Below are 24,717 nucleotides of genomic sequence, written 5' to 3'. Positions count from 1 at the left end.
ATCAAGCCGGACAGAAGTAAAGAGGCTTCTCGAAGTTTTTGCCACCTGTTCTCTGTCCCCTCACTGACTTCCCAAAAGTCTGTTTTCAGTTTTGTTTGTTATGGAAGTGAAATTCGCATCACAGAAGAGGAGCTGTTTTCAAGCACGCTATGTGTGTAGTCTGTTCACAGTGCTGTGTCAGCAGCATCTCTGTCTGCTTCCAACACATTTCATTGACCCGACATAAAGCCCTGGGCCTCCTCCCCACGCCCCGGCAGCTGTCCACTGCAGAAACCATGTTTGCTCGAAGCTCATGGTCTGTCTTCACGGGCGTTATCCGCAGGGTCCCCCAGTGACCTCAGCCAGGGTCCATCGGGCACTCTGTCCTGGGCACTCAGCGAAGGTGTGCACGTGAATCAGCACCGTGTGTGCTCACGGCAGCCCTCTGACTTGGGCATGACAATCAGACCCATTTTACAGAAAAGGTAGCTGAGATGCCAAGAAGCTGTGTGACCTCCCTCAGCGAGCCAGTGCCTGAGCTGGAACTTGAACCCAGAACCCAGGCAGTCTGGCTGCTCCTGGGCTATGTTGTACCTGCGTGGAATCCCTACCTTTCAGCCGCTGGACGCTTCTGCTGGGCTCCCCTTCAGTGCGGTAGGTCGTGTTGCAAGAGTCCAGGCTCCCCTGTGGGGCTCAGTGGCTTAGTGGATTCATTCACCTTGGACTAGATAAAAATCTGTTGAGTAGCAGTTGTACCTAAAGATTGGAATTCCTGGGGCGCCTGGGTGGCTCAGTGGGTTAAGCTCTGCCTTTAGCTTGGGTCATGATCTCAGGGTCCTGGGATTGAGTCCCACATGGGGCTCTCTGCTCAGCAGGGAGCCTGCTTCCTCCTCTCTCTCTGCCTGCCTCTCTGCCTACTTGTGATCTCTGTCAAATAAATAAATAAAATCTTAAAGAAAAAAAAAAAGATTGGAATTCCTGCAACTTATGTGGCTTCCAACAAAGTTCCAACCTCTCCTTGCCACAGAGGTCCCTCCCACAGGGAGTGGGGACCATGGAGGCTCGATAGCCCAGCAGAATCCTGCTAAGACCAAGGCAGGGGGGTGTCTCTTCTGGGTATGGTGGCAGGTGCCCCCTGCCCCCAGGCCAGGCCAGCCCCACTGCGGCACCAGGGACAGCCTGGGAGTCCGTGGATCCCTCTAGAAGGATGAGTAGGGAGGGGGCTCCAGGGGCAGGCAAGCTGATGGTCATCCTCAAGTAAACAAGATCCCTTGTTTCATCCCGCCCCACCAAAAGGTTTTCTATTTTGAACTCACTGAGGGCTTCAGAGCAAATGAAGAAACTGTATGGAAAATAAAATCAGCGACTCATGCCAGCGAGTGTCCCAGTCAATGTTCCCAGCGTGTCTAGTCCACCAGCGAATCACCCACTTCCCTGTGAGGTTCGGAGGGGGTTAGCTTCCCACCCTTCCTGGGACGATGAGACTCAATGTAGACCCAAGTGCAAGGTTTTGATGCCAAGGGATGGCCATTTTCTGGGCATGGATGGACATGCAGATGGACAAGACAGCGAGGACCCATCGTGGGAAAGGCAAGCGTCTCTTTAGGGCAGGGTGGGTCGGCCCTAAGTCCAGACTGCTTTGCCTCAAGGGTCAGCCCTATCTTCAAAAAGTGAAGAAAAGCCCAAATCATTTTCAAAAAGTTGAAGATAAGCCCAAATCAAAATAACAAGAGTGGTTCAACGTGAAGATTCCTTCTCGGTGCTGGGCCAGGTACTGACGTTAATGGCAAGTCCTGTGTGATGTCCTCTCCTCGCATCCTTGTGATAATCCTGGGAGGCCTCTGAACCTGTTATTATCCCCAATTTACAGATAAGGAAACTGAGGCTAAGAGGAGCGCCCTAGTTTGGGCTTCCCTAGAAGCAAACCCCACGACAAGGATTTGAGTTCAAGTAGTTTATTTGGGAGGTGACCCCAGGAGGCTGGCAGGGGAAATAAGACAGGGAAGGGAGGCAGCTAATGAAAGGTGTGTGGTCGTGCACGTTACCACGGGCCGCAAGGGGAGCTGGATCCTGCCGGAGCATTCTGGGAACCAGTGTGGAACACACATCTTAAAGCCATCCCACCTAAGGACTAGAAAGCTGTTACTGTCCAACGACTTCTGAGAGCCCCACACCACTGTGGGGTGTGAGGATTTGTTGTGTTCCAGTACGTCCTCTCTGCCCTGAGGATGAGAAGATCTGACCATGGCCAGAAAGAGATGCCAAGCTCTGGGGCGATGTGGGCGGACTTCCTGGAGGAGGCAGACTCTGAGCCAGGTCATGCAGGGTGGATGGGACGGACTGAGAGAGCAAATAGAAAGCTGCTCCAAGGCTGGGTCCTAACGTGACACCCGCATCCAGAGAGAGGCCTGCATCCGATCCCGGGACGGAGAGAGCGCCCATGGTTAAGATGGAAGGAAGCTGCCCTAAAGGGGGTCAGCCAGGCCCACTCCCTGCTCCCACTCACTGCCCCGCCGAGGCCTCAGGGACAGGGCCAGCCCTGAGCCATCAGAATTGGACCAGATGCACCTTCTCTTCCTTTCCCTGGCCCCTCCCTCTCTGCCCTTACCCGCCCCCACCCCCCTTCTCATCTCTGTTTTCAAGCAGAGGCAAAGCCCAAAGTTCATGCTCTGGTAAGAACATTGGCCAACTCTTACCCAGAGTTGGTCTTTGCACAGTCAGATCTATCCCCACCGTGATTTCCGTCAGGTGCTCCATGCTGTCAGTGTCCTCCTCTCCTCGAGGAGACAGCAGAGGCTCTGACAGGTTCACTCACTTGCCTGAGGCCACGTGACAAGTGAGAGCAGAGTCTGCGAGGTGTGACCTTCAGCGAGGGCCCTTGGCCAGGTAACTTCCTCCCACAGGAGGGTGGGAAACAGCCCGCAATGCTCTCCTCATTTTCAGAGCGGCAGACCACTCAGTCAGTTAAGTGTCTGCCTTCGGCTCAGGTCATGATCCCAGGGTCCAGGGATCGAGTCCCACCTCGGGCTCCCGGCTCAGCAGAGAGCCTGCTTCTCCCTCTGTACCTTCCTTTACACAGGTGCTTTATCCTTTTCTCTCTCTCTCTCTCCCCCAAGTAAATAAATAAAATCTTTTTTTTTTTTTAAGTACTTTAAAAAAATGAAAACAAACAAACAAAAAATCCTACAGACACTACAGGTGGCCCCTAGGCTTTATGAGCTCCAAGGGTCTTCAGAGATCACGTGGATACCCGCCCCTCCAGAGGTGAACGGTCTGGAGACCAGGCTTCTGGCTCCACCAGGAGCTCCATGAGCTTGACCATGTCCCACCCCTCCAGCCCTCCAGCCCTCCCCACCTACCTTCCCAGCAGTCTGAGTCTCTGATACGTATTGGGAACATACTGGCCCATTTTTGATTTGTGTGTATCCAGCAACAAGGCAGTCGAAAAGCCATTTCTATTCTTTCTATACCCAAATGATTTTTGTTGTGTTTTTTTTTTTTTTTAAGTTTAATGTTAGAAATTTTGGATTTACAGAAAAGTTCCAAAGACAGTACAGGGAGTTCCCAGAGACTCCTCCCCCAGTTTAACAGCTGCTGTTAACATCAGACAGGAATAGAATACGCTTGTCACAATTAATGAAGTAATATTGATACATTCACATGCGCTAAAGCCCCCAGCTTTTACCTAATGTCCTTTACCCATGACAGCCTCTCAAGCAGGTCTCCGCCTTACATTGGGTCCTCGTGTCTCAGGCTCTTCTAGGCTGTGACAGTTTCTGAGACTTTCTTTGTGTTTTGATGGCCTTGACAGGTTTGAGGAATACAGGTATTTCAAAGGCATTTGGTAGGGAATCCCTCCGTCGGCATTCATCTGATGCTTAGACTAGGCTTATGAGTTTGCGGGCAGAAGACCCAGTAGATTGTCTTTCTCTTCACATCATGTCAGCAGAACCTACTATCAACGTGACTTAGCACTCACTGTTGGCATTGACCTGGATCACCTGGCCGAGGTGCTTGTCAAGCTCTCGCCTCTGTAAAGTGATCCTTGCTCTCCCACCCCTTATGCTGCCCTCTTTGGAAGGAAGTCAATATGTGTGGCCCGTCCTCAGGGACTGGGGAGTCCTTGACTATCTACATTAATTATTTGGAGTTCTTCTGCACAAGAGATGTGTCTCTTCTCCATTTATTTATTTATTCCATCATTTACCTGTAGCAATATGGACTCATGGGTATTGTCTTTCTGCTTTGGGTTATAATCCAATACTACTTTAATGATTTTTTAAAAAGATTTTATTTATTTATTTGATAGACAGAGATCACAAGTAGGCAGAGAGGCAGGCAGGGAGAGGGGGTAAGCAGGCTCCCTGCTGAGCAGAGAACCTGATTCAGACCTTGATCCCAAGACCCTGAGATCATGACCAGAACTGAAGGCGGAGGCTTAACCCACTGAGCCACCCTGGCACCCCAATAATTCTTTTGCTCAGATTGTTCAAGCTTTGGCCTGAGCTCCATCAGTTGGTTCCCGTGTCCCTTTGACATACGGTCATCATTGCGCATGTGCATGTGTGTGTTTGCTGTGTGGAGCACTTCCTTCCTTTCTGACCCTGCACGCTCCAGGATTGTTTTGTGTATTTCTTGCCCACATCCTGGAATCAGCCATTTCTCCATGGGGCCCCCGTTTCTTTTATTAGAGAATAATATTAGAAAGCAAGATCTGGGTGTTTTGTGTGTTTATTGAAACTGGAGTGCCATTGCTTGGAGGACAAAAGATAGTTTTTAATGAAAAAAATCTCTTGTGAGATTGCTTTTTGTAGTGGGGGGTTAGCTCAAGAGTTAGAATAGCCTGTATAGTGATACAGACCAGCCGTGTAGGTGGTTCAAGGCACCTTCCCCAGGTGTGAGCCCAAGGAATGCCAAATCCATTCAAGATTAGTTTGGCAAAAGCATCAGTGCAGCCTCTCTCTTGCCCCTTCCAGATGCTGGGGCCAGGAAAGGAGCATGGTCAGCAGTTCCCGCAGGTCTCCTGTGCCGTAAGCCCCCCTCTCTCATCTTTCCAACAGCCCTGCAGAACTGGGGGCAGGCTCCCTATTTTATAAGTGAGGAAAGTCAACTCTGGTAAGGAGCCTGCGTAAGGAGCCTGGTAAGGAGCCCACGTAATCAGCTGCTAAGTGCCGAAGTGTGATTTGAACCCATCAACTGACTGCCTTCAAAGGCTTGAAAAATGTCTCGGCCTCATTCCCAGATTTTTTTTTTTTTTTTTTTTTTTTTTTTTTTTTTTTTTTTTGGTTTGGACTAGAGCTCAGGCAACAGCATGTTTTAAAAACTCCAGAGGTAGTTGAAAATCTCCCCTCCTTGCCGTGCTACCACTTCATTAGAAGTGATGTGAAGGGTGGGCCACATGTGTCCAGAGTGGGCCCTGGTCCCTGACCCACTGGACCCCCGGCCTCCAGAGGCCGAGCAGCCCCTGAGCTTCTGGCCTCTTGGAAGAACCGGCCACTTCCAAACCTGCTCTGATGGCCATGATTGGAAAGTTCCCCCCCCAAAGCAGCTGGAAAATTGTCCTAAAATAACCAAAGTGGAAAAGCAGACCGCTCTGGATTGTCTGGGCAAAAATGGATAAAAGTTAAAATCATTATGGTGTATTGGACTTTGGGTTTTTGTATATTTACTCAAAGAGGAGGAGGGGCCTGCAGAAGCTGTGTAATTCTCCCCCCAAGCATACTGTGTCCCAGCTGTTACGGCAATCAGTTGGTCTTTCCCAAAACACGTCCTGGCTAAGGGTGGACGGGGCGAGGCTCCTGCAGCCGGCTGTTGCAGCCTCGTGGACTGCAGTCACTTCCCCGGCAAACTCAGTGCCAGCCTCTCGGGATCTGGGAAAGAACCCCCGGTGCCGATCTGGGAGAGTATCTTCTAGAAGAAAGGAGGCCTGGGACCCTGCAGCCCCCTGCCCTCACTAGACTGGAAAAGCCAGCTCAAGAGAGGGGAAATGACTTGCCAAAGGACATGGCAAATGAGGGGCAGAGCCAGGAGGGACCCCAAGTGTCCTGCCTTTCAGCCCGGTGCTCTGACCTCCTCCCCACAGTTGTTTGGTGGGTAGGGACAGGAGAATCCCTAAAGAAAACTGGACCTCTAGAGTGGGCATGCCCCAGTCAGTCTGTGCAACTGGGGAAGAGGATTCTTTTGCTTTCTGAGAGTTCCTAATGCAGGGCACTGAGGAAGCGGACAAAAGAGGGGGGAAAGAGGGAGCAGAAGGAGTGGGTTGACTCAGATGTCAGCTCAGCGTGGCACCAGACTGCATTGTTCCCACAGAGGCGAGAGGCTGAGTGGGGACACAGGGGCACATCAAGGTTTGTTGGTGGCGTGGTTAATTGGGGGAGACTTTTGGGAGCAGTGGGGGAGGAAGGGAAATGACTGAACTGTTCCACTCATTATCATCCTGGATAGTCCACAGGCAAGTGTCCTGCAGGGGGACAGAAAAGGCCCTCACGGCTACACTTGTCATCTGGTCCCTCACTCCCCACCTTGAGCTCAACGATTTACTCTGTGCAGAGGCCTGAAGTCTAGGGCTGCTGATGAGGGTATCTGTCCTTGTCCTTTGTGCCCGGTGTCTCACCAGGCTTCCTTTCTGACTCATGGAGCGGTCCATGAACCCCTGAGGGTAGGAATGCTACCTTCCTGCAGGAGGGGGTTCTGTGCCATTTGTTCTCAGGACGGGAGGCAGGTGGAGGGGCACTGGGGAAGGGAGGCACCGCTGACCTAGGGCCTCGATCAGCTGGAGGGTGGGGTCCAGGGTTAGTTTAGCAGTCAAGTGATGTCCTTAGAACCCAGGGTCTTTTCACCTTTCTGTTCCCCATCTGCAAGGTGTTGGCTTTTGTCCTCCAGTTGTTGCTTCATGGTGACAAACTGGCAGCAGGAGCTCCAGCCATCTCACCCATTCAAAGGCAGGAGGTCACAGGCAAAAGGCTTTCTTCTCCAAGCCTCGGTCTTTTTTTCACAGAACAAATTTATTTTTAGATGACTTTTTGGTCACCCCTAACTGCAAGGAGGGGGCTGGAAAGGGGGTGAATGGCAAAAAGGAGCAGAATAGCCATGATTGGCTTTTGACCAACTCCTCCTGAGGCAGGATATGTTGCACCCAGACCCAGATCAGAACTGGGGTCAGTTGTCAAGAAAGGGAAAAGACTCGTTGTTCGAGAGCTAATGGATAGCGACTGTCCCTGGCAGAAACTGTTAATGATCCCATTTTCCATATGAAGAAGCAGCTCCAGAGAGACCACACAGCTCAGAGTAGCCAAGCTAAGGACTAAACTCAGAGCATCTGGCTCCAGAGCCTGTGGGCTGAAGTCGTACATGGAAGGGCCCCAAGGCCCACGGCCCTGAGTATTCCCCTTTCCCTCTCTTTTTTGCTGTTCCTCCCCCCATACTTTTTTCATCTGTGCAATGGGTAGAACACTCCCAAGCCCAGAGTACTACAAAGTATCTGTCTAAAACCTGTAGCCTGATGCCTGGCTCAGAACTCGTGCTCAGCTGACATTCAGTGAGTTGGTTGGGTTGGAGGAGGTGATCTGTAGTGGTCACACCACGGCCTGAAGGTCACTGGCCTTGCATTCTTGTCCTCGTTCGGCCACTAACAACTGATGTGGCCTCAGGAGGCCTGTTTCATCTCTGGGTCTTGGTTCCTCTGGCTGGAGAGTGGGGAACTGCCTCCCTCCCCCAGTGCCCCTGGCTTTCAAACTGCCCCCCCATTCCCTGAGCTCTGGGGATCCCTCCATAGCACCTTCTAGAAGGAAGAGAGGAGTGCGTACCTAAACGATGGGGCCCATGTCCATATACCCGATGGCTCTATCATTAGCTACTGTCATGTAACAAATCACTGACAACTTCAGTGGCTTAAAACAGTCGCCATTTGAGTTGCTTACGATTCTGTGGGTTTGCAGTTTGGGCTGGGTTCTGTAGAGCTGCTCTGTTGCTGGTCTCACCTGGGGTCAGCCATGCAGCCGCAGTCAGCCGGAGGCTCCGCTGGGGCTGGCTGGCCTGAGTTGGGCCCACTCGCTTGGCGGGCCCTTGGCGCCAGCAGCTGGCTGGCCACGTGACTCTGGCAGATTCACTCTGGGGGTCCTCACGTGACATCTGTGGTCCCAGAGGGTGAGCATGGAAGCTGACAGCCTAGCCTCAGAACCCCTCTTACAGCCTAGCCTCAGAACCCCACCGTGCCCTGTCTGCCACATTCATTTCGGTCAAAGCAAGTCCCAAGGCTACTCCTTCCAGATGTGGGGAATTTTGATGTGAGAAACTACAAGGAATTTGTGGCCATTTTTAATCTACCACATAGGAGAACATTCTGTGAGTCCCTTACTCCTATCTCTCCCTTTGGAAAAAGATACATAGTAATCATCTGGCTAATAATTATCAAAGGAGATGATGCCTCTAAAAATCTTAGCATGTGGGTTAGTGCTCGGTAAATGGGAGCAGTCTACTCTAATAATAAAAATTGTAAGTGCTTTTTATTAAGTGCACACTTGGTGTCAGGCATGTGATGTACCCAATCAACAGTTCTCAGAGCAACCCTGAAAGGTGGATATTATCATTCTCGTGCTCAGATGAAGAGATTGAGACCGAGAGAGCTAAAGGTGGCTTGTCCGTGGATCCATAGCTTGCATGTAGCAGAGCTGGGATTTTGGGTCCCCCAGCGTCTCTCGAAAGCTAGCCACAGCGGTTGGAAAGAGAAGCAAAGGGGGCTTGAAGAATTTGCACCTGGAACCCCCCAGGGTGTTGGAGCAAGAGCTCTGGGTGGCCGGTGCAGTCCTTCAGCCTGCTGTGTACTCACCTGCGGCCACCATCACCGATGAACCCCCTCTAACGGGATAAGCCAAGGCCAGCCCAAGGTGGAGCCCAGCAATTCCCCAGGACCTAGAAAGCCAGGGATCACTATGCATTTGTTCCTCACTTTGCTGCACAGCGACACTGTGTCTGGGGTGCTGTTTGTGGCTCTTTCCCAAAAGGGACCCGTGACTAGCTGAGCAGCTAATCCTCCCCAAAGGGTAGCACAGAACAGACTCTCTTGTTCCGAAGGACCGTGGTCCAGGCAGACCTTCTCAGTTTCCCCCTCCCTCGTGGCCATCTAGGCAGGAACGGGCAGAAGTCTCCTCCGGCCTCCCTCCCCATCCTTCCCCCACCCACTCACAGCCTCTGCCACCCCCACCCCACACCCCAGCTTCCCCCAGGGCCTTATCTTGGCTTTTCAGATAAGAGCCCCAGGACTTGGCCATGGTAGAAGGAAGTGCTGTGTGAGGCTTTGTGGCCGTGCAGAAAGGGTAGGTAGGTGCATTAAGACCTGGGGACTGGTCAGAACCCAGCCTGGGGGACTTCCCATCCCTGTCCATGCCCCTACCCCGCAATGAGTCCATGACACAGGAGAGCAATAAAGAAGCAAGGTACTCCCAGTGATACCTGGGTCTCTGTCCTGCTTCTGCGCTTCCCATCGGCATGGCACTGGGTCTGTGTGGCCTCTCTGTGCCCTGAGTCTTCCCTTGTCAAAGACAGATGGTCAGTACCTACCTCACCGTGAGGAGTGAATGAGGCCAAATGTAAGGAAGGAGCGTGGCCATAGCGCAGGTGAGTGGGAGCCACTGTTCCAGCCTCCTGCTCCTCACCATCTGCTGAACCACTCTCCCAACACTCTCCCCAGTTCACCACAGAGCCTGAGACTGGGAGACTGAAGACCAAAACCCAGCCGTGGGGGGAGGGGGGCAAACGGAGAATTGAGCCCTAGGGAGCATCTGTGGAGGTCCGATTATCCCACTGGGGGCTTTCCTGTGTAACCTCCATGACTTCCAACCTGGAGGGGCAGGGCTTTGGTTCGATTCTGTTGCCTGCTGGGTGCTCTGGTGTCGTTCTCCCCTTTGACAGATGAGCACACTGAGGCTCGGGGACCACAGAATTACCCAGAGCCACCGAGCTCATAACTGGCTGCTCAGGGCCCTCTGGGAGCCCAAGAAAAATACAGATTGTGACAGATTGACCCTCCTTCCAGCCAGAGAAGTAACTGTCCAAGGGTTCCTATCTTCTTTCTTCCTCTCAGGGGCATTCGAGGGTGAAGCACAGGGCCAGTGTGTCAGCAGTGAAGAAATCTAGAAATGAGTATGTGCTGGGTAAGAAAGAGCTAATTAGTTCACAGGGCAGGGTCAAGGAGGTCCCCCGTGGAGACCAGCAACCATGCTTGGTCATCGCAGTCAACCGAGAGAGGGATCAGTGTGGGTCAAAATAGTCAAGGAAGAAGGCCAGGCCAGTAGAGTAAGAAAGAAATCTGTGTTGGACTGTGGCCCTGGCCCTTCGAGGATCTCTCTCTCTCTTTTTCCTCACTCTCTGTCAAGGAGTCCATCCTTCTCATAGGCATGAGAAGGATGCTTTCTCATCTTCTGTTCTCCTCTGTTTTATTAAAAAATAAAAATACTTAGTGGCATTTGCACTCACGGGTCGTGACCCACAGTTTGAAAAACCCAGGCCCTCCTTCCTGACACTCAAGGTCAGAGAGAGGCAGCTCTGCCCGTGCGTGGCCTCTGAATGAGGGACCCACCTGGGCAGGTGTCCCCAGACATGGGCACTAAATTGTAAAGCGTGTGCTTTCCCTGCACAGAGAGAAACCCTCCCCAGTTCGGTTTCAGTTTGGGGCACCAGCCTCATCACCCACCCGGGCTCAGCACCAAGGGTCCAGGTTTGCACTGCCGGCCTTCCTGGGGGTGCCGCTAGCTCCAGCTCAGGCCTCCCTTCCCTGTTCCCAGAGTTCCGGGTGGGAGGCCCTGGGGAAGCCCAGAGTTCACTCCTTCCGTATGCCCTATGCACACACACTCACTCACTCGTTGTGCTATGACAACAATTCTCGGACTCCAGCAGGGTGTCCCCCAATTCATCCCCATTTTGACACTACCCGGAGGCAGTGCAGGCCCCAGAAGTTAAAGGTCAGGGTCCTCAATAAGGCTGCCCTGACTTCAGGGGACAGACGGAAGGGGGGGGTCTCCAGGCTCCCCACACTCACACTTCTAACCCAGCTGCAAATACAACCCCCCTTCAGGGTTGACAGTTTATAAGAATAACTCTGGGAACTTCCTGAAAGCACTATTTCTGCTGACCCTTTTATTCTAAAGGGCCCAACTCAAGAGCAGCCAGTGTCAGGGACAAAGAAGGGTGAGGTCTGCGGTGGGCAGGGACACACACAGTCCCCCAGACCCTCCCCTGGGGGAATCCGGGCATATCTGCGTGTTCAACAACCAGGAAGCTCCTATGGCCTCCGCTGGATTTTGTCTCCTAGACCCCACGGACTAACTTGGTGGCCCTCTCAGTTCCAGCTCCTCTCTGCACCAGAGGAGGTTTGAGATAGGGATGGCTTTTCTGTGGCCACCCCCTCCTTTGACACCAGGGGCCCACTGTGAGTCACCTGTTAGTGTGAACTCAGGTCTGATAAAAAGCAGTTCATTATGAATAATAAAAGACACTTATGGCTCAGGAAATTCCAAGGGTTTTTGAAGCTCTGTGCCAGGAACCAGGGACAAAGACCAGATCTACTTTTATTAAATGGCACTCACCCACCCCACCCCCCACCCCCAGTGGAGACTTGCCCTGACGTTTCTTCATACACTGCAGGTTCCCACCCGCCTTGAGGGGCAAAAGACAGCTTGACCTTGGACCTCAGAAGGAGAGGCCAGGTGACTGCTTTTCTTTGAAGGGCAGCCTGTTCCTGGGGTCAGATCAGGTTCAGGGCAAAGCATCAGTTCAGGGATGCCTTTGTTCCAGGTAGGGCGAGGCTGCGCCGGGGCATCAGGTGGCCTCCCTTTGTGCAGGGGCGACTAGAGGCCAGCTGACCTCCAGCTGGGCCCCTAGGGAGGACCACCTTCCAGGCTGGGGCACATTTGCAGGCAGCAACCCACCTGCATTTCTAACCCCAGAAGCCTCCCTCCCATCACCGCCCCCCGCCATCCACTCCAGGTTCTTATGCTCTCTCCATCCTGCCCTGCTCCAGGAGAGGTGCTATAAACTTTCAGCCACAGTCCAGTGACTCGTGGGCTCAAGGTGTCACTGCTCCCAAAGGAACACAGTCTCTCTGGGTCAGGTCCAGGGGTACAAGGGTGGTAGAGTGCCTAGGATCCGAGGGGAAGGACCTGAGCTCAAATCCCAGCTTTAGTACTTATGATCCTAGTAGTCTTGGGCATGGCTTGCCTCTCTTTACCTCAGTTTCCCCATCTATAAAATGGGGATAATAATGCCACCCCCCCCATAGCTTTAATAAAAGAACTAAGTGAGATCATGGAATCTAATCACCTGGGATTAAGGCTCGAGGCAGACTAGGCAGGCAGTGTGTGTCAGCTGCTGCTAATCAATAATATTATGTTATATTAACAATTACAATAACATAGCAACAGGATAATAACAGTCACCAATAACAAGGGCAGAAAATCTGGAGCATCACAAAGCGGGTGGAGGACAGTGTGCCTTAGTGGGGAAAGGGAAAAAGCACCATCTTAGAGGTTCTCCAGAGCCTCTCACAGCTGGGGCCATGTCCGTGCGGATGACCCCGTGGCTCCCCAGCCTTCATCCCTCAGCACCTTTGGCCAGACTCCCAGTTTCCCGGGCTCCAGCCTAGGCACTGGGGGCCTGGGTGGGAGAGGCTTAGGGCCCAGGGTGGGGATGACAATGAGGAGAGTATTCATGCTGGGCTGTGAGTTCAAAATCAACATGACTCCCTGTGCCCTAGAGCTTTTCTGAGTGTGGGTGCAGGACCGCTGCCCTTATCAGAATCCCCCGATTCTGGGCCCCAGTGCTGGGGCACAGGAACCCACATGTGTAACACTCCCGCTGAACTCTGCACCTACAACACAGAGTTCTTTGGGAAGCATTGATTTAGTTGGATCCCCTCTGTGGGCGTCCAAGAAATGGACTCGAGAGCCAGGGGACTCGGGCCAGATGACACTTGGTTCTGAGGGCAGAATCCCCAGTTCTCTAAGCGGTGCTTGACTCCCCCACCCTGCCTCCTTGTTTCTGGAACATTCTGGATGACTTCTATCCCACTGTTGTCCTCCTGACCATCACCCAAATCTTTGCTTCATGGAGCTCCCCCCCTTCTTCCATTGCAGACGTTCCTAGTCCGTCGGGACAACAGCTTGAAGCACTTGGTGCTCTGTGTCCACTTCCCTTCCCTGAACGAGGGCTCGTCCGAGGTGCTCGAATACACCGTTAAAGAAGAAAAATCGAGTAAGTACCTGCCTTCCTGTGCTGGCCCCGACCACCCAGCAAGACAGCAGAAGATGCTACCCACATAACCACAGACCCCCACCACCCACACCCCCAGCAGGCCAGAGGGCTTTAAAATTAGAAGAGGGGGGAAGCTTTCAGGCCCCGGAAGTTATTTGGCCCGGTTTGTTGTGGACTCACTTTATGGCTCAAGTCAGCACGCGGTTCTGCGCACGCGTGTCATGGCATGGTGGCTTTGCTTCCTCGTGTACTTTCTTCATCTCAGCTTAGGCGGGAGAAAAGGAAGAAAAGGAGAGGAACTGTCTGGGCCCCTGGTCCTAGAGACAGCTCAGCACACACACAAACCAGGATTTCAGACGAGTCATTCAGCCTCCCTACGCCTGTTTTCTCATCCGTCAAATGCACATGATAGTCACTGTCTTGCCTGAGTCCCAGGGCCTTTGTGAGTGTCCAATGGGCACATACTTTGGAAGCCAGAAATCCCGTGTGTGCACAGAGCTGCCATGAGCAGGCCTGGGCCCCAGTGGGAAAATTTTTGGGGGGCCTTTGATCAGGGGCAGGTTTGTATGGATACACAGTGAAAGGGTCCAGGCCTCTTATGGGTGTTTTAAGTATTAAGCTCCAAAAGCCTAGAAGTTAGAAGAATCTCTAGAACATTCCAGGCACCAGCTTAGGTCCTCTTATAAATCCGTGTGGCTGTGGGAACTTTTTTACCTTTAGTTAGAAGCAGAGTGAAAAGAGTTAAAGACAATAAAATACATATTAAGTATCTCATAAATATTATATATCCATATAACATACATATGATAAATACTTTAGAGACATTTGTTAAATATTTTGGACTAGTTGTTTCTCATGAAGCACTTGGCCCAGCCCTGGGAGGATACACAGTTGAGAAAGCCCCCGCCTCAAGGATCTCCCAGCCTAGCAGGGTTGGGGAACGTGATGGGGTGGAAGAGACATGGATGTCACTACTTGCTGTGCGGTGTGACAAGTGTGACTACAGAAGGACCCCTGGCTCAGGGACATGGGATGCCAGCCACCGTGGGAAGGATTCCAGGAGGGCCTCAAAGAGGAGAGAATGCAGGCTGGGTCCCGCAGGGACCCAGTGAAAAGCAAATCTTCCAGCTCCAGAAGTGGATGAGAAAGTGAAAGCAGAAACAGGTTGATTTTCTTGCTATAAGGGCCCTTTCCATAGAGACCCGGATTCACTGTGTGTTCAGCACAGGGTTATTGAGTGTCTCCCCTATGTCAGGAGCTGCTCTACCGTTGGGGACACAGCAGGGGGTGAAACACAGCCCTTGCCCTTCTGAGCCCACATTCAGGTGGAAGGAGGAGACAGTAAACAAGTAACCATACAGGGTGACCTTGAGCTGAAGAGTCACGCTGTGCAGACCATGGAAGCGGGAAGATTAGCTAGTTGCCACAATAACAAAAAGTGTCATGACTTAAGTCCAGAAGAGCCTAGTGTCCTGCTCCTGGGCAAGATTCCTCATCAGTAGGGAGGACTTTTTCAGGATCCCCTGAGGAAGGCTCTGTGGCTAGAGCAGGTGGACTCCCCTAGTTCGTAGGGTGGACTCCAGCCAATAGGAAGCAGGAAGCTTGTGGGCGGGTCTTACCGAGATCTTATCCAGGAAGTACATGTGTCACCTAGGCTTGTATTCCACTGGCTAGAACTCCGTCATTTGACCACACCCAGCTGCAAGGGAGCCTGGGAAATGTGGTCCAGGCTTGTGCGCAGGCACAAGGAGAGGACTTGGATCCTGGTGAGCTGTTAGGACTCTGTAAGGGGTAGAGTGTGTGAGGTTGTTACTTTAGACAGCAAATCCCAGTGACCCCTGTCCTGCAGTGTCCTGCAGGGAAGAAAGTATAAGGATCTCAAAGAGGAAGAAGGGTCATAGGTTCCCAAACCAATACACAGCACCTCTAATGACTGCAGAGGGGTGAGGTTGTTGGGGGCACCTATGGCTCTCCAAGAACATGAGCCTTTTCTCAGATGTTCTCAGCAGCTGCCTGGGGATGCACAGACCCCCGGGTGTAAGTTCGGCCATCAGCTGGGTTCAAAGACCTGCCTCCCAGGCCCTAGTTACCTACAGTCCTTTTAGAACCCAAGCGCCAGTTATGCCCTTGAATTTCAGCCCCAGCCTCTGGCATGTAGCTGAAGGTGGGCAGTGGTGATGTGCTGCACGCATCCACAGGTGCTCTAGAAGTGCGAGGAGGGAGCTTCATTCAAGGGCGGACTGGTAGGGGAGGCTTTTCGGAGGAAAAAGGAACCAAGCTGGACTGGCAGAATGTCTGGAAGATGCCATTTTCTCCTTTCCCCACTCTTCTTTCCCACTTCCCTGCCCTAGACTCCAGGGTAATCACTTGTAAGTCTTTCCAACTCAAATACAATCCCTGGCCTTTTGGGACTTGGTGAGAAAGGATGCATAGGTCCTATCCAGTGGACCCAGAATGCCCCGTTTGGTGGCAGTGTTTCATTTCCAATTAGGAGCCCGGGAGACCAACCAGGGCACCCGGTCATAGAGGCAGGTTACATCCCGGTGCATATCTTCCTCCCGGAACCATGTGGTAGAATCTCATTTCCCACTTTTAAATATTTGTTTGTTTCTTTATATTTTAAAGATCTCTACTTATTTATTTGAGAGAGGAAGCACAAGCTGGGTGAGGGGCAGAGGGAGAGAAGCAGACTCCCCGCTGAGCAGGGAGCCCCAGGCGTGGCACAATCCCAGGACCCTGAGATCATGACCTGAGCTGAAAGCAGACACTTAACCCACTGGGCCACCCAGGCACCCCTCCCAGTCTTAAACTTTGAAACATTTCAGTGCTCAACTTGCTGAAAAGACCATCAAAACAAACCAACATCCCTTCACGGAGTGTAGCTCTTCTAATCATGATTCACGTCTATTCACTGTGACTACCAGATGCCCTCTATAAGTTTGTATGTATCTTTATATTATTCCACTGCTCCCCAAACCTCAGACTCCTGAACCCAGGCAACATCAAGAAAGTACCAGGTAATACGTTTCTTTGCCTCAGTGATTCACTGCTCTGACCTTTTTGTTCTCTCTTCCTCAATCCGAACCTGCCTCCTTAACATGGTGACTGAACACAGACTATGGAAGCTACATGGCTGGCCTCAGCTCTGCCTTTTCCTACCTCTCCAGGCCTTGCTTAACTTCTCGAGGCCTCTGCGATAGGGAGAGTAATGGTGTCTCTCCCTTAGGATGCTTGAAGGGGTTAGTGTATCTAAAATACGCTGGATAGGGACGCCTGCATGGCTCAGTCAGTGAAGCGTCTGCCTTCAGCTCAGGTCATAATCCCAGGGTCCTGGAATGAGCCCTGCATGGGGCTCCCTGCTCAGTTGGGAGTCTGCTTCTCCTTTTCCTTCGGCTGCTACCCCCTGCTCGTGCCCTTGCTCTCACTCTCTATCTCAAAAAAATAAAATCTTTTTTTAAAAAGTGACATACTTAGGACAGTACCTGGAGCACAATGGAGGGTTATAATCGTGTTTGTTTATTATTATTATTCTTACTATTACTATTATTATAACTATTATTAATCCTTCTGCAAGATGAAGCCAAAGGGAAGAGTAGAATGAGCCCACACAGAGGGTTCCAGGCTCTGGGTAAATCCCATCCGCCGTGTGCGCCTGATTTGTAATCCCTTATGGGAGGAGGGAGTCGCCAGCCTTTGGAGTCCCCCTGTGGCTGTGGTGGCCACAGAGGGGTCAGCCTGAGAGGAAGTGGGCAAGGGGAGGGCCCAGGCCTGGAAGTGGGGCCTTTCGTTGGGATTCCCCACACACAGGCGAAGGAGGGGAACGAGGGGATCCCCCACGGGTAGTCAGCCTCATCTGTGGCCCCGCTCGTTTGCTTTCAGCAAGAACGGCTCACTTCAGCCGCCTCTGTGCTTCTGTGTGCTTAGATGGTCCTCTGGTTCCTTGTTAAGAGTTTCAAAACACCAAATCACTGGGTGGGGCTGGTGATGTTGTGGGGACCCAAAGCCCTGAACTGTACGGCTGCCCTCTGTTCAAACTGGGGACTGCAGGGCCGGAGCTACCCCTTTGAATGAGCGTCACCGGCTGCTACATCGTCCGCCCTCCTCTTGCTGCACGGAGGGGAGAGGAAGGCCTTGCAGGGTCTGGGTGGCCACTTAGCTTCACTGGGACCTAAAGAGGCCCTGGGGCAGGGGACCCAGGGGACAAAGGAGCAGGACGCAGGATGGATGGAGGCTAGGCCAGCTGCCCCTTTATGGCCAAAGTTAACTCCCCAGCACAGCACAGGGACGCAAGCTACTTTTTCATTCATCTGCACCCTTGAAGATGGTGACATTGACATATTCACGTCGTGGGGTTTTTTTCTGCTGGCTGCTAAAAAAGGAGAGAAAGAAAACCAGTTGTCCCCATCTCCAGAAGGGGAACCATCAGACAGTGACGCCCAGTGTGGTCTGGCCCCTACAGAAAGCAGCGGCCTGGCTCTCAGCCCCACTGTCTTCCCTGACTATTCCCTACCACCCTGGCTAAGCTGCTGGCTTTAGAAAAGCCAGCCTGGGGACACCTGGGTGGCTCAGTTGGTTAAGCAGCTGTCTTCAGCTCAGGTCATGATCCCAGCATCCTGGGATCAAGTCCCACATCGGGCTCCTGGCTCAGCTGGGAGCCTGCTTCTCCCTCTGCCTCTGCTGCCACTCGGCCTGCCTGTGCTCGCTCTCTCTCTCTCTCTGGCAAATAAATAAATAAAATCTTTAAAAAAAAAAAAAAAAGAAAGAAAGAAAGAAAAAGAAAGGCCAGCCTGCCGAGCTCAGTTAGGCTCTCTTCTTGCCTTGAGCACCTTCCCCAGTCTGAGGTCTGTGGTTTTAGGCCAGGCAGTTGAAGCTAATAGACACACTTGTGATTAGGAGTAGAGCCCACCTCGTGGGTCAGTGTGGCAGATGCCGTGCTGATTGGCCCTGGTAGTTCTCACTACTGGCCTGGGGGAGCTTTTACACCAAGGCAGAAAGACGTTGTAGATGAGTTCTCCTGGGCAATAGAGATCTGTATGGATGGGCAGGTCACAGTATCATCCAGAATGCCTTTGAGGTCCACACACAGGGTTCACATTGCTGCTGCTGGGTCTGACCCCTTCTTCACAGTTGACAGTCCTAGGAAGAGCCTTCGCCTGTATTTGGACCACAGCGTATTTATTAATTCTGTAAAGAAGTAAGGAGTGGTTATTACTAACCTCGAGGTCGGAGCGGACAGGGCAAGGTTGCTATTTTATTAGGGAGGCAGTGCTAAGTTTTGGTGGGTCTTACGTGCTGGTCAAAGCAGACCTCTTGAGAGCATGTGCTTTGTTTGGGAGGGCAGAGAGTTCTACAGCGTTCTTCTGTCTCTGTCACCTTGTGACATCAGGCAAGCGACTTATCATGTGTCGGTTTCTTTGTGTGCAAGATGGGACCATCTGCAGCACCACTGTTGGAGGAGAGAAAAGCGATTATGTGTGGGGACTGGACAATATTGCCTGGAGCAGGGGAGCCACTCAGCAGCATCACAACTGTTATCATGATTAAGCATAAGAAATATATGTTTGGTCTCCATCGATTTGTGGGTGCAGAGCTCCCCAAACCCTTGGAATGTCCTACCCATTAGGAGCAGTAAAGGTGTCTTGATAACTCATAACAAGCCCTTTTTCAACTACACCAGTGTTTGTGGGGTGAGGGTTGGTTGCCATGGGAACCAACCACACAATGGGAGGTTGGGACCTTTTGGTCCCACACCCCGGCCTCCGGGGAGCAGTGAGGGGCTGGAGGGGGACTCAGTCGCCAAGGCTGATGATGTCTGTCATCAGTCATACCCATGTGCTGAAGCCTCCACGAAAACCCAAAGGACGGGGTTCAAGAGCTTTTGGGTTGGTAAGCATGTCAAGGTTGAGGGAGGGTGGGGTGCTCACAGAGAGTGGGGAAGCTCCCCTCCCCTTCCACATCCCCTGCCCCGGGCAACCCCTTCCATCCAGCTGTTCCTGGCTTACATCATTGTATAAGGAACTGGTGATCTGGTAGGTAAGACATTTCTCTGGATTCTATGAGTTGCTCTAGCAAACTAATCGAGGCTAAGACGGGAGTCATAGGAACATCCCACCTCTCTGCGTCTGATAGCCGGCACAGGTGATCACCAGAGCTGCAATTAACATCCACAGGGGCGGGGCAGAGGGCGCGCCTGGGGGACTGAGCCCTTAAGCCGTGGGGTCCAACACTACCTCCAGGTGAACAGTGCCAGGATGGAGGTGAATTGTAGGTCACCCAGCTAGTGGAGGAGAATTGCTTGGTGGTGTGGGGGGAAAAGACACATTGGGACCAACCTCAAAATTGGAGTAACTTCCTAACACCATCGTGTTACCTCCTGGATAGAATGGGGCTATTACTGGGGAAAAGCTATCACCGCATCCCTGAGGAAGAAGCACTGGGGAATGACCAGCAGTTATAATTCGCTATGGGGATTGAGTAACACCAACTTAATCCGCAGAACCATTGTTTTCTGCAATGCCTTGCTCCTGCTCCTGGAGAACTCCACTAACAAGCTGATTCAACTTGTCGAGCAGTGGTTGTTGCCCAGGGACGTTTGGGCTACGAGCTAACCACAGTTTGTTTCTTTCTGGTTTCAGCCATTCCCTTTTTGGCCTCCAGAGGTGGGGTTGGCCCAGGGGGAAAAAAAAAATACACCATCGGATAACTTAACTCCAAGAACTTTATTGTAAAACTCTGGTGAATTTCATTTCTTTTCTTTTCTCTTTTCTTTCTTTTTTTCTATGCATTTTTAAAAATTTAATTCCAGTATAGTCCACATACGGTGTTATATTAGCTTTGGTGTACAATATCATGATTAAGCAATTCTGTGCATGACTTCTCATCACGGCAACTGGGCTCCTTGTCCCCTCCCCCACCCCAGTGTATTTTGAATCATGGTGGTACATATGGTTTTTAGCCTCCCTTTATTTATTTAAACAGTTTATTATGAGCTTTCTCTGATTTATTAAACATTTTTATAATATTGCAACCAACTGAATATGTGCCAAATGGAAGACGCTTATGATGGGCTCTGTGAGACATGGCCCCTGACGTTGGATCCGTAGGGCAGGCAGACAGACAGACACACATCCCTCCCCAGGAGTGCAGGCCACACTGTCATAAGTGCTGAATGTTAAGTGTGTACTTTGGGGGCAGCAGAGTGGATGACTTTTGACAGAAGGAAGTCCTCCAGGCCTCTTTGGGAGAGAATGAGAAACTGGAGACAAGGCCTGTTCAGCAGAAGCCATAGCCCACATCAGGCTAAGGGGCAGGAAGGAGAATCTCCCTTCTGGGGGGCTCTGTTGGGGGTGAGGTGGTGGGAAGCGAGATCAAAGATGAGGCTGGGAAGGTGGGATTCAGCCGGGTCACCGAGGACCTTGACAGCCACCCCCAGGAGTCAGGGACCTCGTTTGCAGTCCACAGAAGGCCTGAACAGACTTGGAGCAGGAGGTGCGCAGACGAGACTGGTGCCTTTGAAGGGAGCGTGTGGGTGAAGGGTGTGACGGTGCACCCTCCCAGGAACAGCACAGAGCAGGAGAAGGAAAGGCACGAGAGACCTACCTGAGGGAAGGACCCTGATGGTGGTGGGGGATCTGGGACAGGCCAGCGAGGCCAAGGAAAGGGGAAAGGGAGAGAGGCCTTTTCAGTGGGTGAAACTTCCTGAGGAGCTGGGGTGCTATACCCCTTCTCTGGGACACGGGAACCCAGGGACTGCCAGGAGTTTATTTTGCCCTGAGCAAGTGGGACACAGGGGGATGTTTTTATAGAGATAGAAGAGAGATCTAAAACGCAGGGTATTGGGGGGTAAGAGAAGGGGAAGATGAGGGAAATGGATTTGTGGGGATGAGGGTTTAATGCCAGCATCAGGCCTGAGTGGGTGGCCCATGTATACAGGGAGCCTCGCTTTTGACCACAAATGGAGTGAATTATGCCTCCATTCCAACAGTGAATTGTTATGAGGAACAGACAAAACATATGTGAACATACCTGACGCCAGGCAGGAAGGCAAGAGGGACCCTCCACCCACCCATTCATGTGTGTATGAAGCTACTGTCTACAGAGGGTCATCCTAAGACCAGATTCTGCTCTTTTCTTTTTTTTTTTTTTTAAGATTTTATTTATTTGAGAGACAGAGTAAGCGAAAGAGAGAGAGCACAAGCAGGGGGAGAGGGAGAGGTAGAAGTAGGGAGCCTGATGTGGGACTTGATCCCAGGACCCTGGGATCATGACCTGAGCCAAAGGCAGCCACTTCCCCAGTAGAGCCACCAGGAGCCCCAGATTCTGCTCTTAAAAGGGTCACTGGGGAAGCAGAGCAGGTTGGGGCAAGAGTGGAAGAAACAAAGCAAAGTACTTTTGCAAGTGCTCTGTGGCTCACCTGTTGACCCTGTGTGGAGGCTTGGCTTGCTCTGGGAGGTTTACCCCATGATCAGGACCTCTAAGGAGATATTCTTACAGGCTTTGGGGTTTCTCCTGAAAGAGAAAGCCAGTTGCTACCTCTGAATACCTCTAGAGCCCCTCCCAGATTTGCTTTGCTCTGAAAGTTTCGAGGCGGCTTCACCCCTAGGAAGAGGGAGTGGCTGACTAGAGGGCCAGGGTGAGCTTGTGCCAAGCCATGGGTAGGTGTCATTGAACTGGGTTCTAATCTGGCTCTGCCAGTAACTGGCTGTGTGACCTTAGGCAAGTCACTCAGCGTCTCCGGGACTCCTAAGAGAAGGGACCCTTGACCTCACCTGGCCAGAGATGGAAACGAACTGCCTTGGAAGGGCAGAGCCCCACACAGAGAGGAGGCACTATTCTTTGTTTGCCTGACCCCAGACATCCTAAGCTCCTGGATTATAAAGCCTGGTCACGGGCTGAGAAAGATACATGCTACTCAGTGTCCAAGCAGCCAGGGTGGCCTCTTGGAAGGCCACATTATTACGCCTGTACCACCAACTTCTTCTTTCTACCCAAACTATTTAAGGAAGAAGTCAGAGGTGGGACCTTCTGGAAAGTTCTGTAGAAGTAGACTGGTGTCTTCTGAGGCTCTTTGTGTCCATCTCCCTTTATCTGTTGAGAATCAATGAATAATAGTTTACACTGCTTTTACCAGCAGTCCTGATCCTCTGGCATATGTTTTGTTGTGCTTATCACTTGTCTTGATCTTGGTTTTCACAGTGGAAACTTTTAAGGAACTTGGCCCAGCACAACTTCCCCTGCTGGAATGTTCTTGAATGTAGTCATTGTTCCCCCGTGCAAGACTGCCCTGAGCAGCCCCCAGATGAGACCCAGTTCCCCAGTAACGAGGCCCTACCCAGGAAATCTCATACAGCTGTCAGCCCCCAGTTATTAGGGACACCGTGTGCCAGTCACTGTACCAGACTCCGGTGTGCCAGACACCGCATCAGCTTTCACAGAAGTTGTTCCTCTCAGGGGGCTCCTGGGTGGTGCAGTCGACTAAGCCTTCGATTCTTGACATCGTGGTCTCAGGGTCCTGGGATCGAGCCCCATGACGGGCTCTGCGTTCAGCATGGAGTCTGCTTGAGATTCTCTCTGTATGCCTGTGGCTCTCCACGACAGGGGAAGTTGGAGGAGCGGGAGGGAGAGCAGACAGTCATCAAGTATGCTTAGGAACTTTGGAATGACCCTCCGATTCTGAAGCCTGAGCTGAAATTTTATTCAAATGCATCGTGTTCGTTGCACAGACCCAGAGCTGGACAGAAAGGGAGTAAACAGGGAGTAGGGGGCTTCGGCAAGGGCAGCTGTGCTGAGAACGGGTCCCTCTAGTCCTCTAGTCTGTGGGCCACCCGAGTCCCAGGTCTTTTGATGGTTTTGCTCCCTCAGGACCATCTGAGAGTGGCTTTATCTCAAAGCTGTGGCTCTGGTGGCACACGGGAGTCAGCTTGTTCTAGCCAGTGAGACGGGAGCGTGCACGTCTCATCGCAACTCAGTGCTTAAAACTAGCATGGTGGGAGCTCTTACATTATGGAAGCTGGTAAATGCGGTGAAACCGAGGTTTCTTTCCCTGGGCCGGGGGCTGGTCATTACGTGTTTACCAGCACGCTGTGGCTCAGTTTCCAAAACTGTAAATGGGGATTCCAGTGCCTCCCGTACAGAACCATGGGAAGCTGACATATATGTGCGTGTTTTGCAAACTAAAGCATGATGTGTGTGCCTGTGGATATGAAGTGTGTATTTATGGGTAATCAGTTACAATACTTACGTGAAGAGCTGTCTCTTTTCTTAAAAAGGTGGGTGCGTGTGTGCGGGATGTCTGCAGAAACAGGAAATGCATCATGACATTGACGGATTCCCAGAGAAACCGTGAATAATGTGAGACCGTCAGCTGGTCACAGGATAACCTTTAAGATTGTGAGGCACTTCCTGCTGGGAGCCGGAGAGTTTCCTTCTAATAGGTGTCAGGGTCCCAAGGACCAAAGTCCCATCGGTCATTGAGAAGACATAGTTGGGCATTTTCCATGGTTTTCTTAGCTGTAGTAGAAAGAGCCATCAGACAGGCAGACCTGGATTTGAAGCCCATCACTCACCATCTGGTTAAACTTGGACAGGCTCCTGAACCCATTTGAGCTCCATTCCCTCATCTGGAACATGCAGGCTTGGGGGGCACCTGGGAGAGGGGCAGGTGGGCTCGGTAGCTATGCCCTCAGTTGGTGTTGGTTCTGCTCTCTCGTGCTCCCTCACAACTTCGTTTTCACGGTGCAGTCTTGGGACTCCAGGTGACCCGTGGTGTGCAGAATGTGGTTCAGCAATTGGGACAAGAAACTTGCTCTATGCCATCCAACCTAGAATGTTCTCTCTGCGCCTCTTCCTCTACTAAAGAGTGGGATACAGAATACTTACTGAGAACTTGCTGGGTACAGGGAGAGACTAAGGACAGAAGACACTGGTAGAAATCACTTGTGGAGCTTTTTATATGAATTAACTCATTTAATCTGCAGATCAGCCCAAGGATAGAAACACTATCCTGTGGCAGATTCAAGATGGCGGTACTTTCTTTGCCCCTCCTCCCATCAAGGGCTACAGCGCCTCCCCTTGAATCTGGGTTGGCCCGGCACTGCTTTGGCCAACAGAGTCAGGCAGTAGGGACACTCTGCCAGTTCCATGTGTAGCTTTTAAGAGAACTGGCAGCTTCTGCATGGCCTCTGGGAATCCTGGATTGCCCTGTAAGAAATCTGAGACCACCATACTGGAGAGACCACCTGGAGAGCTCTCCTGGAGACCATATAGACAGGGAGAGAAGCCAAAGAGGGCCCAGCTGAGCTTAGCCTTCAGCTTCTCCTGCCAAGGCACTGGGCCTGAGTGAAGGATCCTCTGGACCAGGACAGTCCCTAGGTGCATGCCACCAAGTGACCTAGTCAGTGCCACGAGGAGCAAAAAATTTCCCAGCAGATTTCTGCCCAAATTCCTGACCCATGAAACCATGAGTTACACAAAGAGCATTGTTTTAAGCCAGCA

The 24,717-nt window shown here is 51.8% G+C and overlaps 1 protein-coding gene across 2 annotated transcripts in view; it reads left to right on the top strand.

The window, feature by feature from the left end:
- Positions 1–24,717, top strand: part of RIN3 (Ras and Rab interactor 3) — a 116,625-nt gene that overhangs the window by 35,400 nt on the left and 56,508 nt on the right. For both annotated transcript variants that reach the window (XM_059182462.1, XM_059182461.1), the window contains exon 3: positions 13,107–13,224. In XM_059182462.1, the coding sequence (XP_059038445.1) occupies positions 13,107–13,224 (118 nt within the window). The remainder of the gene's footprint in view (positions 1–13,106; positions 13,225–24,717) is intronic.

The sequence above is a fragment of the Mustela lutreola genome, chromosome 7 (genome assembly GCF_030435805.1).
Source record: "Mustela lutreola isolate mMusLut2 chromosome 7, mMusLut2.pri, whole genome shotgun sequence".
Lineage (NCBI taxonomy): Eukaryota > Metazoa > Chordata > Mammalia > Carnivora > Mustelidae > Mustela > Mustela lutreola.
Note: the sequence above shows the minus strand (reverse complement) of the source record. Positions and strands in the feature narration are given on the sequence as shown.